The sequence below is a fragment of the Pseudorasbora parva genome, chromosome 17, assembly GCF_024679245.1.
Source record: "Pseudorasbora parva isolate DD20220531a chromosome 17, ASM2467924v1, whole genome shotgun sequence".
In the NCBI taxonomy this organism is placed as follows: Eukaryota; Metazoa; Chordata; class Actinopteri; order Cypriniformes; family Gobionidae; genus Pseudorasbora; species Pseudorasbora parva.
In genome coordinates this window covers 42,966,492-42,981,575 of record NC_090188.1, presented here as the reverse complement: position 1 = coordinate 42,981,575, position 15,084 = coordinate 42,966,492, and the positions used below count along the sequence as shown (strand labels likewise).

General features: G+C 41.6%; 1 protein-coding gene across 1 annotated transcript; it reads right to left on the bottom strand.

The window, feature by feature from the left end:
* Positions 1-1,669: 1,669 nt before the first annotated feature.
* LOC137045621 (glutathione S-transferase 3-like) lies at positions 1,670-13,993 on the bottom strand. The gene is made up of 6 exons (XM_067422390.1): positions 13,815-13,993; positions 13,543-13,594; positions 9,824-9,956; positions 9,117-9,258; positions 8,913-9,038; positions 1,670-3,586 (listed from the first exon to the last, which is right to left on the bottom strand). Exons 1-6 carry the CDS (start codon positions 13,899-13,901, stop codon positions 3,455-3,457), a joined length of 672 nt encoding a protein of 223 aa, XP_067278491.1. The 5' UTR covers positions 13,902-13,993; the 3' UTR covers positions 1,670-3,454.
* Between the last annotated feature and the right edge of the window lie 1,091 nt (positions 13,994-15,084).

The window sequence follows — 15,084 nt, the reverse complement described above, 5'->3', positions numbered from 1 at the left end:
GGATGGATGTGGTTTGTTTTTTAACAATAAAAATGATGAATGACAGAAGGGGACAAAAGGTATATAATACAAGGGTCATTTCTGGTATCCGGTTACATTTTGGCTTCAAGTGTTGGGGGAAAAAAGTATTTTCATGTTTTTAGCATTCTCCCAAAATAGTGACATGTTTAACTATTAGGAAATACATATTGGTCAAGCTCAGGGACTAAAGAAATAGCCTAATAATCATGGGTAGATTGTTCAGACGCTGGCCGTTGAGCTGTCACATGCCTGTCCTGTCTTGTGTGCACATGTGGGTTTTGTGATGTTGATCATGTGCTCCTGTCATTGTCTGATCCCTCCCCTTGTTATCTGATTAGTGTTGATTTCTCCCACCTGTTCCCTCTTCATTTCTTCCCTTTATAAGCTCCTTGTGTTTGCCGGTCTGTGTCGGATCCTTGTGACCCTGGTTGGTATTGTTTGAGTTTTTGGTTTATGGTCTATTATATGTTTAGCCCCCTCGTGGGTGTTTGTTTTGTATTCATGCTTTATTTTTCTTCTTGCCAGTTAACACTTAGTTTTAACTTGTTTTTCTTTATTATCAGTGAAGTGGTTTAAACTTAGACTGGGTAAACCCAGCCTGATCTGCCGGCGATTTAATTTCACACTGCAACTCAGTCTGGAAACCATTTCTACTGCTTCTGTCTCACTTTTGTGGGAACCAATCACAGACTGGATTGTATTTGTTTTATTTTGTAAGTAAATGATCATTTTCCTGCACTTAAGTCCTCGCACCATTTTCCTTTGTGTTGAATGTGACAGAAGGTGTGGGATGTATAGTTATCACAACATATTAATAATGTTAAACAAAACCAAACTTTATCTTGGATAGTATATGTCCCTTATGCCATCATGGTTTTTCATTTTTTCATTCTTGAAACGATAACAAAATGATTGATTAATAAAATATCTTGATTATTAGAACGTGTACTTTTTGTACCCATTTTTGCAAACAGGGTGGTAATAAATTGTTCAAAAATAAGACATAAATATGCAAAACATTTAACGTTGCTGTCAAATTATAAAAAAATGCCTGTCCTAACAGAAAGGATCAGAGAATAACAGTGGATGAGTTTCCTTCATTGGCCTCCATCATCTGACGTTCTTGTTCAACTTTTGCAGTACAATCGACTTGAATGTTTAACTTAAATTATGTTAAATTGACTCTAAAATATGAGTTACATAACTAATAAAACAAAGTTTAACATTTCTTAACTTATTTTGATAAGTTAAAGCAATGTAAAAACATGTTATCATAACTTATTGAACATATAATTTTTTTACAGAGTACATGTAACTATATTTTTATTTGAAATATTGACATGTAAATATGTAAATAATACATTCCTTTGTGATACATGTGCATATATTCATTGCTAATATTTGTTAATATATTAGTTTTCTATATATGTAAATCTTTTTAATCATATATTTAATTAATGCTCCCTTTTAGTATATTGCACATACTGTGTTCCCCATAGATGTAAATGTTGTCATTTATATACATCAGTGATTGTGACCCGCCTCCCCTATATATTAAACAGTCAAAATGACATATTTTCCAGACAATGCAAAAATGGACATGATCTAAATTTGTTTGCTATTAAACAATGCATTCAGGTGCCAAAAGGGAAAACATACACAATAATGTGTGATTTTTATTTAGGCAAAATGTAGAAGTACAGAAAGCATTTATAAATTGAACTGCACAATCCCAAAATGAATATAAATCCAGACAAACATTAGACCTAAAAATGTTATATTGGAAATTCAAAGTGTCAATGCGACAGGCCTATGGCTACACTGTGAAAAAAGTCAGTAAAATAGGACACAATGTCCTGTATAAATATGAAAGAGTTTTGCGTGTAGTTTTTTGTTATCCTGGAGCAGGACTGGCTTTACTGGGATAGTTCACAGGGATGGCTGTTTCTGTTTTCAAGTCCATGAAAGTGCATCTATCCGTCATATAACTGCTCCACTCGGTTAATAAAGGCCTTCTAAAGTGAATCGATGGGATTGTGTGAGAAAAAATATCCATTTTTAAAACTTTACAAATAAAGTAGAGTAGCTTCCGGCAAACGGTCTATGCCAGAGCTTTAATGCCTCTCGCAGTTCAAACAAATAGTGCCGAGCAACAAACTCAAGCCCCTTTTCTCTTATATCGACATCCTCCGGCCTTTCTCTTCAAAAACTCTCGCTTTAGACTCTAGTTTGTGAACGGTTTTGTTCTGCTCTATCCTCTGAGCTTCTGCGTTCATCAATACGTCATGTGTCAGGTCAAGGGTTACTCTTTCGCCATACATCGATGCGTATGGCCGTCAGTCGGAAGCTAGTTATTTAACTTTTTTGAGTTTTAAATATGGATATTTTTCACATACAAACGCTTGGCTTTATGATCATAGAAGCACTTTTATGATGGATGGATGCACTTTTATGATGGATGGATGCACTTTTATGATGGATAGATGCACTTTTATGATGGATGGATGCACTTTTATGATGGATAGATGCACTTTTATGATGGATAGATGCACTTTTATGATGGATATACAATTTTATGATGGATGGATGCACTTTTATGATGGACAGATGCACTTTTATGATGGACAGATGCACTTTTATGATGGACGGATGCACTTTTATGATGGATGGATGCACTTTATGATGGATAGATACAATTTTATGATGGACAGATGCACTGTAATGATGGATGGATGCACTTTATGATGGACAGATGCAATTTTATGATGGATGGATGCACTTTTATGATGATAGATACAATTTTATGATGGATAGATGCACTTTTATGATGGATAGATGCACTTTTATGATGGATAGATGCACTTTTATGATGGATGGATGCACTTTATGATGGATGGATACAATTTTATGATGGATAGATGCACTGTAATGATGGATGGATGCACTTTATGATGGATAGATACACTTTATGATGGATAGATACACTTATGAGGGATGGATGCACATTATGATGGATAGATGCACTTATATGATGGATGGATGCACATTATGATGGATAGATACAATTTTATGATGTATAGATGAACTTTTATAATGAATAGATGCACTTTTCTGGACTTCAAAACAGAAACAGCCATTCACTCCCATTATAAAGCTTGGAAGAGCCAGGATATTTATTAATATAACTCTGTGTTCATCTGAATGAAGGATGTCACACACACATATGATGACTTGAGGGAGAGTAAATCATGGCGTCATGATTTGCATTTTATAAGACAAATTGTGAAAATTAGAGTAAAACAAGCTATTATTTGCTTAAATGAAATGTATTTTAATGTAATTACTAATGTAATTAATTATAGATCAGCCGATATGGATATGGTGGTGATATATATATTGTGCATCCCTAGTTTTGGAGAAGTGTCTGGTTCTTCTATTTGAAGAGATGGCTCAGCACCTCCTTTGCGGTTTTTATCAGCTCCTCATCAGGTGGAGGTTTTCTGGCACTGCCTGGCTGCAGGAATTTGCTGATTCTTGGCAAGGCTTTCATCTTCTCCTGAAACGCCTGCGAAACAAATGAAAAAAGATATCAAATTCATATGATCTCGGGAATTATCAGTTTGATTGAGGGACTAAACTGGTCACTGCTTCTCCAATCTGTATAAACTGTAGAATTTGAGGCCAGATAAGACACTAATGACTATTCAAGATAATTAATTTCAAACATAATTCTACACAAAACCCAACTCAACACGCCAGACCCCGAACCAACAAAAGTGTGCTCTATTCTGTCTGTGCCAAACTGACAAAACCCCCAGCTAAGTACTTTACGGCCTTGCAAAATTTGGGCCACCCCAAGATAACGGCTGAGGTTGTTTGATCCTCAAGACAAAGAGCCAAAACAGATCCTTTCCTCCTCAACAACCTTTAGATGAACTCTGAGACACAGAGTTAAAATCCACAAGAAAACCCACAGAGGCTGCTGGTACAAATAAACAATCCATCATAATATCACGCAATAGATTATCAGACAAAGACAATCGAGGCAGACCAAGATACGAGAAAATGGGTAAACAATTTAATTCAGGCCATCTAAATACTCTCGTCTCATTTTCCTTTCTTTTACTTAGTTTCTTTTATTTTGTTGCATCCCGTGTTATATGTTAAGTTTTGCATCAAAGTTTCACTCAATAATTCTACAGCGAAGCGCGTTTCAACATCCAAGAGACTTTCCTTTCATCCGTTGGCGACGCAAGTCTGAGGCACATCCTGGAAATATGCTAATTATAACTACTGTAATTAAATAACATTTATTAAATCCTGCAAAAACCTTTCAGTCGAGAGATTATTTTACTGTAGTTATATTGCTCATGCAGATTATATTTTAAATTTAGGTGAAATGTATAAGTTTATAAGACTATTGCTACTTTAGACATGTGACATATCCGCGTTTATGCAGGTCTAGGCTACTCAATATTGGTCAGTTGTATGGGACATAAAAGATCCTTGATGAAACTGTAACCACAAACACCATTAACTTGAGTGAATGAAAGGCAATAATCAGCTAAATGCACTCACACAAATAACTTTATTAGATTGTTTTAATGTGCATCGATATAGATTACTTTATTTTATTTTTTTCCTTTATATAACAACACTGAGGAAATGAATAAAAAAGCATAAAATAAATGCATAGTGGCATTATTGCATGATGACGTCAGGAACCAATGAATCAGCTTTTTGAACCGGCTTTTTTGTTCAATAAGCCGAACTGTCAGAAACAAACCGGATCGCAGAAATAAATTGGTATTTCCATCACTACTCACCAGATATGACTCTCGACGAGAGTCCAGGGAGGACCTCCGTGCCCCGGAGAGTCCGGGGAGGACCCCCGTGCCCCGGAGAGTCCAGGGAGGTCCTCTGTGCCCTGGAGAGTCCGGGGAGGATCTCTGTGCCCCGGAGAGTCCAGGGAGGACCTCCGTGCCCCGGAGAGTCCGGGGAGGACCCCTGTGCCCCGGAGAGTCCAGAGAGGATCTCTGTGCCCCGGAGAGTCCAGGGAGGATCTCTGTGTCCTGGAGAGTCCAGGGAGGACCTCTGTGCCGCGGAGAGTCCAGGGAGGACCTCTGTGCTGCGGAGAGTCTAGAGAGGACCTCTGTGCCCCGCAGAGTCCAGGGAGGACCTCTGTGCCCCGGAGAGTCTAAAGAGGACCTCTGTGTCCCGGAGAGTCCAGGGAGGACCTCTGTGTCACGGAGAGCCCAGGGAGGACCTCTGTGTCACGGAGAGCCCAGGGAGGACCTCTGTGCCTCGGAGAGTCCGGGGAGGACCCCTGTGCCCCGGAGAATCCGGGGAGGACCCCTGTGCCCCGGAGAGTCCAGAGAGGATCTCTGTGCCCCGGAGAGTCCAGGGAGGATCTCTGTGCCCTGGAGAGTCCAGGGAGGATCTCTGTGTCCTGGAGAGTCCAGGGAGGACCTCTGTGGCGCGGAGAGTCCAGGGAGGACCTCTGTGGCGCGGAGAGTCCAGGGAGGACCTCTGTGGCGCGGAGAGTCCAGGGAGGACCTCTGTGTCCCGGAGAGTCCAGGGAGGACCTCTGTGTCCCGGAGAGTCCAGGGAGGACCTCTGTGCCCCGAAGAGTCCAGGGAGGACCTCTGTGCCCCGAAGAGTCCAGGGAGGACCTCTGTGCCCCGAAGAGTCCAGGGAGGACCTCTGTGCCCCGGAGAGTCCAGGGAGGACCTCTGTGCCCCGGAGAGTCCAGAAAGGACCCCTGTGCCCCGGAGAGTCCAGAGAGGATCTCTGTGCCCCGGAGAGTCCAGGGAGGACCTTTGTGCCCCGGAGAGTCCAGGGAGGACCTCTGTGCCCCGGAGAGTCCAGGAAGGACCTCTGTGCCCCGGAGAGTCCAGGGAGGACCTCTGTGTCCCGGAGAGTCCAGGGAGGACCTCTGTGGCGCGGAGAGTCCAGGGAGGACCTCTGTGGCGCGGAGAGTCCAGGGAGGACCTCTGTGTCCCGGAGAGTCCAGGGAGGACCTCTGTGTCCCGGAGAGTCCAGGGAGGACCTCTGTGCCCCGAAGAGTCCAGGGAGGACCTCTGTGCCCCGAAGAGTCCAGGGAGGACCTCTGTGCCCCGAAGAGTCCAGGGAGGACCTCTGTGCCCCGGAGAGTCCAGGGAGGACCTCTGTGCCCCGGAGAGTCCAGAAAGGACCCCTGTGCCCCGGAGAGTCCAGAGAGGATCTCTGTGCCCCGGAGAGTCCAGGGAGGACCTTTGTGCCCCGGAGAGTCCAGGGAGGACCTCTGTGCCCCGGAGAGTCCAGGAAGGACCTCTGTGCCCCGGAGAGTCCAGGGAGGACCTCTGTGTCCCGGAGAGTCCAGGGAGGACCTCTGTGCCCCGGAGAGTCCAGGGAGGACCTCTGTGTCCCGAAGAGTCCAGGGAGGGCCTCTGTGCCCCGGAGAGTCCAGGGAGGACCTCTGTGCCCCGGAGAGTCCAGAGAGGACCCCTGTGCCCTGGAGAGTCCAGGGAGGACCTCTGTGCCCAGGAGAGTCCAGAGAGGACCTCTGTGCCCCGGAGAGTCCAGAGAGGACCTCTGTGCCCCGGAGAGTCCAGGGAGGACCTCTGTGCCCTGGAGAGTCCAGGGAGGACCCCTGTGCCCCATAGAGTCCAGGGAGGACCTCTGTGCCCCGGAGAGTCCAGAGTGGACCTCTGTGCCCCGGAGAGTCCAGGGAGGACCCCTGTGCCCCATAGAGTCCAGGGAGGACCCCTGTGCCCCGGAGAGTCCAGACAGGACCCCTGTGCCCCGGAGAGTCCAGAGAGGACCCCTGTGACCCGGAGAGTCCAGAGAGGACCCCTGTGACCCGGAGAGTCCAGAGAGGACCCCTGTGCCCCGGAGAGTCCAGAGAGGACCCCTGTGACCCGGAGAGTCCAGAGAGGACCTCTGTGCCACGGAGAGTCCAGAGAGGACCCCTGTGCCCCGGAGAGTCCAGAGAGGACCCCTGTGACCCGGAGAGTCCAGAGAGGACCCCTGTGACCCGGAGAGTCCAGAGAGGACCCCTGTGACCCGGAGAGTCCAGAGAGGACCTCTGTGCCACGGAGAGTCCAGGGAGGACCCCTGTGCCCCGGAGAGTCCAGGGTAGGGCTGAACGATATGGACAAAATTTAACTCGATTTTCATGCCAGATATCTCGATATCGATCCAATACGATATGACTATGTGCTTCGGTGAAAACCAAGCATTTCTCAGAAAAATAAAAAGATTTAAGCCTACATTTCAAAAATTTGTGTCAGAAAATGTATTGTTTTTATGCCTTTCGCACGTACGATCACACAGGTGTAATCAGTCTAGGCTGGTTCCTGGAGAGTATGATCAAGTGCATCACGATCAACTGCTAAATTCAAATGTTCTCAGAGCTGTCATAAATCGGTATAATAAACGGTTGTCTTTCAAACTCCCTCTGCACACGATAGGATAGCGCTACAACCAACCAGAGCAACGAAGGTGAAGCAGAGCTCATTGATAGATTAAACATTCGCCGTATCCGGTTGGCTAAACTCAGAACACATCTTCCCTTTTTAAGAAGGACTTCAGTGCCGTTCTTTGTTCTTTTCTCAGAGAAAAGCTTAACTCCAAGTCTTCCAGAGTCGTGGTCACAGCTGATTCGAAAGACCGCCGTTTACCGGCAAGAGTTTGGCGTTTTTAGCTCAGAAGGGTATTGAGAGTTGCTAGACGACACTCGTAGGCAAATTAGATTTGCTGCCGCTAGGGTGCGTCTTGATTTCTAGGCTATGTAAATCCAACAGATCCGATTCTCAGTACTGCGTCTGCGGCACAAACTAACCCGGCGGCGCCCATCGCACATACAGCTCAACTAACGCCATCGTTATAAAGGGCTTTAAACAACAATATACTTCCATTCGCATGTATTTGACGATCGGAATATCAATTATTTCATGTCATAGCTAACACATTTGTGAATATTCTGAATAAAAAAGGAAAAATGACATAAAAGCAGATCCTCATTCATTCAGCGCTGTTGCTGCTGCGGGGTGTCACGTGACCAGGAATGACGCGTCACCATGGAAACGCCGCCCCCCTCTGACAATATAGTTCCCACGTCCCTGGTAAGTGTGTGTGCGCTGGCTTTAGCGATGTATTCAAGGGCACTCGTAAAACTGATGTTTGTTGTGACTGCCAGAGTTGTATGCAGGGCAAGCGCGGAGAGGGGAAATCTATATCGTCGATATCGTTGCTTTTTTCAATAGTAATATCTTGAAAGTTCATATCTAGATATAGATAAGATAACGATATATCGTTCAGCCCTAGTCCAGGGAGAACTAGTGCCCCGGAAAATCCAGGGAGGACCTCTGTGCAGGGTTAAATCTGGGCTGGTGGATCCATGTTTTCTGCCTCCAGCCTCCACAACCAGGACTCCACCTCAGCCCGTTGGGCCTTTGATGCTCCCCTGGCTTTTACCTCCCTCTGCTCTGTCATGGACCACCATTTCCGCTGATCTCCCTCGCCCCTTCAATGTCATCTTGGTCGCTCGTCGAGTTTTGAAGTTATAAATTCCAGTATCGTGACAACACTAGACCAAATACCTTTTAATTTTTTTTATCATCCCTACAAAAAATATATGCTATGGAGCAGTGCATTGTGTTTACTATACTAAAGGAGGCTATGCTAACTAGGGGACTAAATGCCACGGTGGAACAAACTGTACAAGTGTCTGTTCAAAATAAATGAAAAGAAACCTAGCATTAAACCGTGAACCCAAAACCACCGAACCAGGACTTCTGTGTACTTCCAAACCCCTAAAAAAAGTCTGACTAAAAATGGTATTGGTAAGCTAAACCCAATTTTGTGGCTGATGTCAGTGTGGGAAAGTGTGGAAATGCGTGGAAATGCACCTGGATCTTGGGAAAGGTTGCCAGTATTGTAGGGAATAACTCCTGCAGCATCAGAGACGCTTCCAGAAGATGGACGTCAGCGCGGCTCAACTGGTTTCCCACCAGGAAATTAGAGTTTGCAAGACCCTAAAAACAGAAACGGCATGATTTTATTCATCCAGAGTAGATGATCAAGCTTCAAAATGAGGAATGAACAGTCCGTACCTTCTCAAACACAGGAAGGTAGCGCTCTTTTGCCTTTTGCTCTATATCACTGAGCTGCTTCTGCTTGTCTTCGGGCTGTATGAAAAGAACCTTCATCATAAGCTCCATTAGATCGATCAGACCCTCTGTGTACATGTCAATCCTTCAGAATAAAAACACAGATCATTGCTTAGCTGTGGAAAAACAAGGAGTGTTACTTAACAAAATTGATTACTAGTTACGGAACTATTTTTATTAAAGTGATAGTTAACACAAAAAATGAAAATTAGCCCATGATCATTTACTCTACCTCAAACCATTCTTGGTGTTTATGACTTTCTTCTTTCAGACGAACACAATCAGAGTTATATGTTTTGTCCATAAAAGTGCCTCTATCCATCATACAAGTGCTCCACATGGCTCTGGTGGTCAATAAAAGCCTTCTCAAGCAAAACCATGGCTTTGTGTGAGAAAAATATCTATATTTAAAACATTATAAAGTAAAATATCTAGCTTCCGCCTGACCATCTTCTGTATTAAACTTTTGATAGATGGATGCACTTTTATGGACTTTAAAAACAAAAACAGCCATTCACTGCCATTATAAAGCTTGAAAGATTGACTTAGAAGAAAGAATGTCATATACACATAGGATGACTTGAGGGAGATTAAATCATGGGATCATTTTAATTTTTGAGTGAACTCTCCGTTTAAAAGTTGATACTTACAAAGCGCGTTCTTTAAGGTCTTTTCCGCAGAGGTTGTATTTTTCCGAGATGTAATTCATGATGGCTCTCGACTGCACAAGCTGCATCCCGTCTATTTCCACCAAAGGAACCTGCTGGAACATCAGCGCTCCGTCTGCAATAAACACAGGAGTCACATTCACAAAGAGGTTCATGAAACAACAACAGGTGATGAGGAGGAATAATTCACAGGCTAAAGATATATTAGGATTGGATACAGAATGTGTTGAAAAATATAGTGCTTGTTTGCTAAAGCCCTTGGTAATTTGATAAATTCATCTATTAGAGACAGTAAATTCCCTCAGATTGGAAAACCTCACGGTTACTAATGTAACCTCGGTTCCCTGAGAGAAGGGAACGAGTATTGCGTAAGGTTAGCCTACCTTATGGGAAAACTTATTTTGTTTAGAATATTGAAGCCCAAAATTATCCTTATAATTTTATAAATGTAATACGCAGTGCAGCTGCACAGTAGAACATAGCACACTGATTGGCCGCGCTGTGGCAAATGCACAAACCTATGGCGAAGCGGCTGAGATGTGCGAACCAATCAGAGTGCAGGTGCCAAGTCCTGTTGAAAAATTATATCTGCATCTCTATACAGTTGGTCAGCAGCAGGAAGCATGAGGTGCTCTAAAACTTCCTGGTATATGGCTGTGTTGACCTTTGACCTCAGAAAACACAGTGGACCAACACCAGCAGATGACATGGCTCCCCAATCAATCACTGACTTAGGAAACTTTACACTGGACCTCATGCAACGTGGATTGTGAGCCTCTCCTCTCTTCCTCCAGACTCTGGGACCCTGATTTCCAGAGGAAATGCTAAATTTACTTTCATCAGAGAACATAACTTTGGACCACGCAGCAGTCCTTTTTGTCTTTAGCCCAGGCGAGACGCTTCTGGCGCTGTCTGTTATTCAAGAGTGGCTTGACATAAGGAATGCAAAGCTGAAACCCACGTCTTGCATACGTTTGTGCGTAGTGGTTCTTAAAGCGCTGACTCCAGCTGCAGTCCACTCTTTGCGAATCTCCTCCACATTTTTGAACGGGTTTTGTTTCACAATCTTCTCCAGGGTGCGGATATCCCTATTGCGTGTACATTTTTTTCTACCACATCTTTTCCTTCCCTTCACTATGAATGTGTTTGGACACCGAGCTCTGTAAACAGCCAGCCTCTTTTGCAATGACCTTTTGTGTCTTGCCCTCCTTGTGCAAAGTGTCAAAGGTCCTCTTTTGGACGACTGTCAAGTCAGCAGTCTTCCCCATGATTGTGTAGCCTACAGAACTAGACTGAGAGACCATTTAAAGGCCTTTGCTTGTGTTTTCAGTTATTCTGATATGATTATGATATTCTAATTATATGACCTGCACCTGTATATGGATAATTTTTGGCTTCAATATACTTAAGAAAAGTTTTCTCATAACGTAAGCTAAACTTAAGCAATACGAGAGTACTTTCAAAGGGGAACCTCCATTATTACCCTAATTTCCAAGGCAGTATCGGTTGATAATTATAGACCAATTTCTATATTTCAATTTCCCTGCAATTTCTAAAATCTTTGATTCTCAAGCAGATTTCTGAAGTCATTTAAGCATTTGGACAGACTCCACGCTTAGCTGCAGATATATTGTCATATTTTAGCAAATATATATTTTACTTAGCTTTGAAAATGTTACACATTTGTCTCTTATTAAAATGTTTTTTAAATGTATAAATAATCTTGCGCCAGATATCATATGCCAATTAATATCAAAACAGCATAGTAAGGGGAGCAACTGATCAGAATTGCACAGTAGGGCAGAGTGGGGTAAGATGAGCCAGTGGGTAAGTTGACCCGGCCCCTTTACTGTACACTTTTATTGTCAAGTGTGGAACACACTGTGAAAGGAGACACACACGTGAGAAGTGGATGGCACACATTTACTTTAAAAACTGTTTTTGACTTGTCAAAGTAAAATTTTAGCATAACAGATATAATTGGTGTTACATCAAAGAGAATTTGTCCAGATCTTATTTATTTATAATCCATTGTAAAGAAGTTCTTAATAAGGCAGAAGGAGGCGGGAACCGGCGAAAGTTAACACAAGACTTTAATAAAAAAATAAACAGCAGGAAAGTAATGCGGGAAGCCCACACACATAATAAAACATAAAGAAAACCATAAAGTCCAGGCCTGGTCCCCTCTCATCCTTCACTGGTGTCGCTCGCTCCTCGCCACATCCATATTGGTGATTTAGGAATGTAAAAACCATGCAAATTATTTAGCTAAACATTAGTCTGAATTGGTTAGCTAGCTAGTTTAATCAAAAATGGCGGCTATGGGGCAAAGTGAATCAAATACTGGGGGGTAAATTGAGCCAGCGTTTTAACTGACCCCACCATAAGGCACTGTAGTTGAGTTAAATATAAAACCACTATGCTAAGAACCATTTGACTAAAATGTTTATTAGTTTTAATGACATTTATTCATTAATTCTTATTCAGTTTTTATTTTATTTTACTCAACAAACTCTGTTTAGGCTGTTTCTGGAAAGGTTACAACTTTGGTGTTCAAAATATTGTTTCAGAAATGCAAACAATTAAAGATATTGAACTGTCAACTTATTTTGGCTGGTTTTATGTTTTTAAAGTTAGCGTTAAAAGAAGTGTGTGTGAGATTGTGGCCAGAACTGGTCCTGCAATCCCTTTCAGATGCCTGTAGAGCGGCGTCTCCCCCTCCCCCTCCCCCTGACTCGAGGTTGCCAGATTGGCTGCAGGATCAGCAGAACGTTTGTAGATCTGCAGCTGTGGTAACTAGAGCAGATCTGGCAACCCCAAACACTACTGACTTCGTGATTGGTCGATAGGTGGAGGGCGGAGCATCAGGCCAAAACACAACATGACATCATCAACATCAGCTGAGCCGCAACAACAACTTTATAATGACAATATCCTGCCGGACTACTGTTGGCAGTGATAGAAGTGTTTGAGATTAACATGATTTATAACATGATTATATGACATGAGATTAACATGATTCATAAGAGACATATCAGGGCCATTTTATGATTCATTGAAATGCATTTCTTACAGTTCCATTAAGAAAAGAAATATGACTATTGTTAAAGTAAATTTTGATTATTAAAGGTGTAAAATATCTTTACAATTGTACCTGGGTTTGTTTTAGATTCAGTCAGATAGTCCTTTACACACAGATGGTACAACTTACCCACTGACTAGGATCAATTTACCCCTAACCTGGGCCACAGAAATACCTTCTTTTTTTAATTTTTATAAAAAGCCATATTTTCAGAACCCTTTGTTGTAGATTCTGATCATTAAAAATGATAAATTACTTTTTATACTTTCATTGAACTTTTGCCTTGATTCTATCTTATATTGAGGACCACATAAGTAAAAAAAAGTCTCATGTACCCCACATCTGCCAGTTTAACTATCAATTAAACAGAGTTAAACATTTTCCAAAGAAATCTAAAAAAGTTGTTCAAACAAAAGCAGGTTTGTGAACATTGATGGTGGTAGCTACGTCTGTTTTCTTTTATTTAGTTTTGTGCGTGTGTGTGTGTGTGTGTGTGTGTGCGTGATTGTTTTATTAACCATGGACCTGTGTGTGGATCATCGGCTGCTTGAAATTGCAGCAATGTTTTCCTGCATCATCCCTGTCAAATAAACTAATAAAACACATTTACTGAACATACCCTTCAGCAGTTTATCATAATGCTCCCTTTTGGTCAAAAACACCTCCTCAAACTGTGGACACAACACAAGAGATCACATTACAATACACACATTCAACTGCCAAGGTTTGTGATTGTCATATGCAAACAAACTATTTTTTACACAAACTTAGGAACATAAGTTGCATAGCCTATAGCCCTACACGAGATGTTCGCTTTCTACGGTTTGCAAAGGTTTTTGTTTTATTTTTTGCATAGACGTGCAAAACTTCTCCAGAGTTTCTGCAACAAACCTCGACTCCAGCTGCGGCCAGAAGCCATCGGACCGACTCCATTTTCCCTCTTCCATTGAAGTAATGCAGCACAACTTTCCCAGACATTTTCACAAAGTCAGGCGACACTTCAAACCTCTTCGCTGTGTCAGTGTGTGTGTGAATGTGTGTGTGCTGTGCACTACATGGTGTTTAATTTCGACTCTTCAGAGTGTTGCGTAATTCATGGGTGTGTTGCAGCTTCGGGACAGTCCCACTAACACAGTACACCAATCGTGAATACAAATGCTGATATCACGCCCACACTCGATGCTTTGAGTAGGCTAAATGACCATTACAAAACAATTAGTAAATAAAACTTCCACAGAATATTTTTAACTCATGCCACACTCAAGTCAATTATAATTGTTTAATCAAAATACCACTGTAACTATTATATTATAAATATAATTTGTATTGTCAAACCAAAGCGTTTACTTGTACCAACATATACACAAATTCCATATTTATTTATTTATTTATTTATTTATTTATTTATTTATTTATTTATTTATTTATTTATTTATAAAACCTAGTCTTTTTTTCTTCATTTTTAATTAGTTTTTCATTAACAACAACAACAACAACAAAAATCGTTACAAATATTAAAGTATATATTACATATTACATAATATAAATAGTTACACGCTGGGGGGAGGGGGGGTATAATGTAGATTACATACAAACATTTACAAGTTTTTAACAGCTTTTTGCTTCATAGAAAATCGGATCATTTCTTTCTGGAGTGATGTAAAAAAAATTACATTTGTGAACATGGAAGTTTATTATAGGCTATAAATCTGACTGCTTATCACTACAAATAAACTAAAGAATCTCTTCATTTTTATTTTGTATTTATTATTTATTAACAAAACAAATTAATCACAATATTGAATCCAACATACAGGAACGTTGCTTCACATGAACAAGAGTCACATATTCTCAACCAGAATAACAAGAAAATAAAAAAAATAAAGAAAAAATATTTCTTCCTTTTTCTTATTGACAAAATCAAGATTCATATAATTTGTTTAACATAGTGGGGACATTACAATATGAAGAATTCCCCCATAAAGTTTAATAGAATGTCATTCTTTTTGTTTTTAATTCATTTTAATGCCCTTTCCAGCGATTCCATTTCTTTTAAAAATAAATTACATTTAGGAATGCACTTAGCAAGTTTTTGTATATAATATTTAGGCTACCATGCAAAATGTAGAAGTTCACCACAAATTCAATCGTTTTGCTTCTG

Coding starts and splice junctions, on each gene's coding strand:
- LOC137045621 (XM_067422390.1), bottom strand. CDS start 13,901: ATGTCTGGGAAAGTTGTGCTGCATTACTTCAATGGAAGAGGGAAAATG. Junction 9,259..9,823: donor GACCTTAAAGAACGCGCTTT/GTAAGTATCAAC, acceptor TTTATTCTGAAG/GATTGACATGTACACAGAGG. Junction 9,039..9,116: donor ACCTTCCTGTGTTTGAGAAG/GTACGGACTGTT, acceptor TTCTGTTTTTAG/GGTCTTGCAAACTCTAATTT.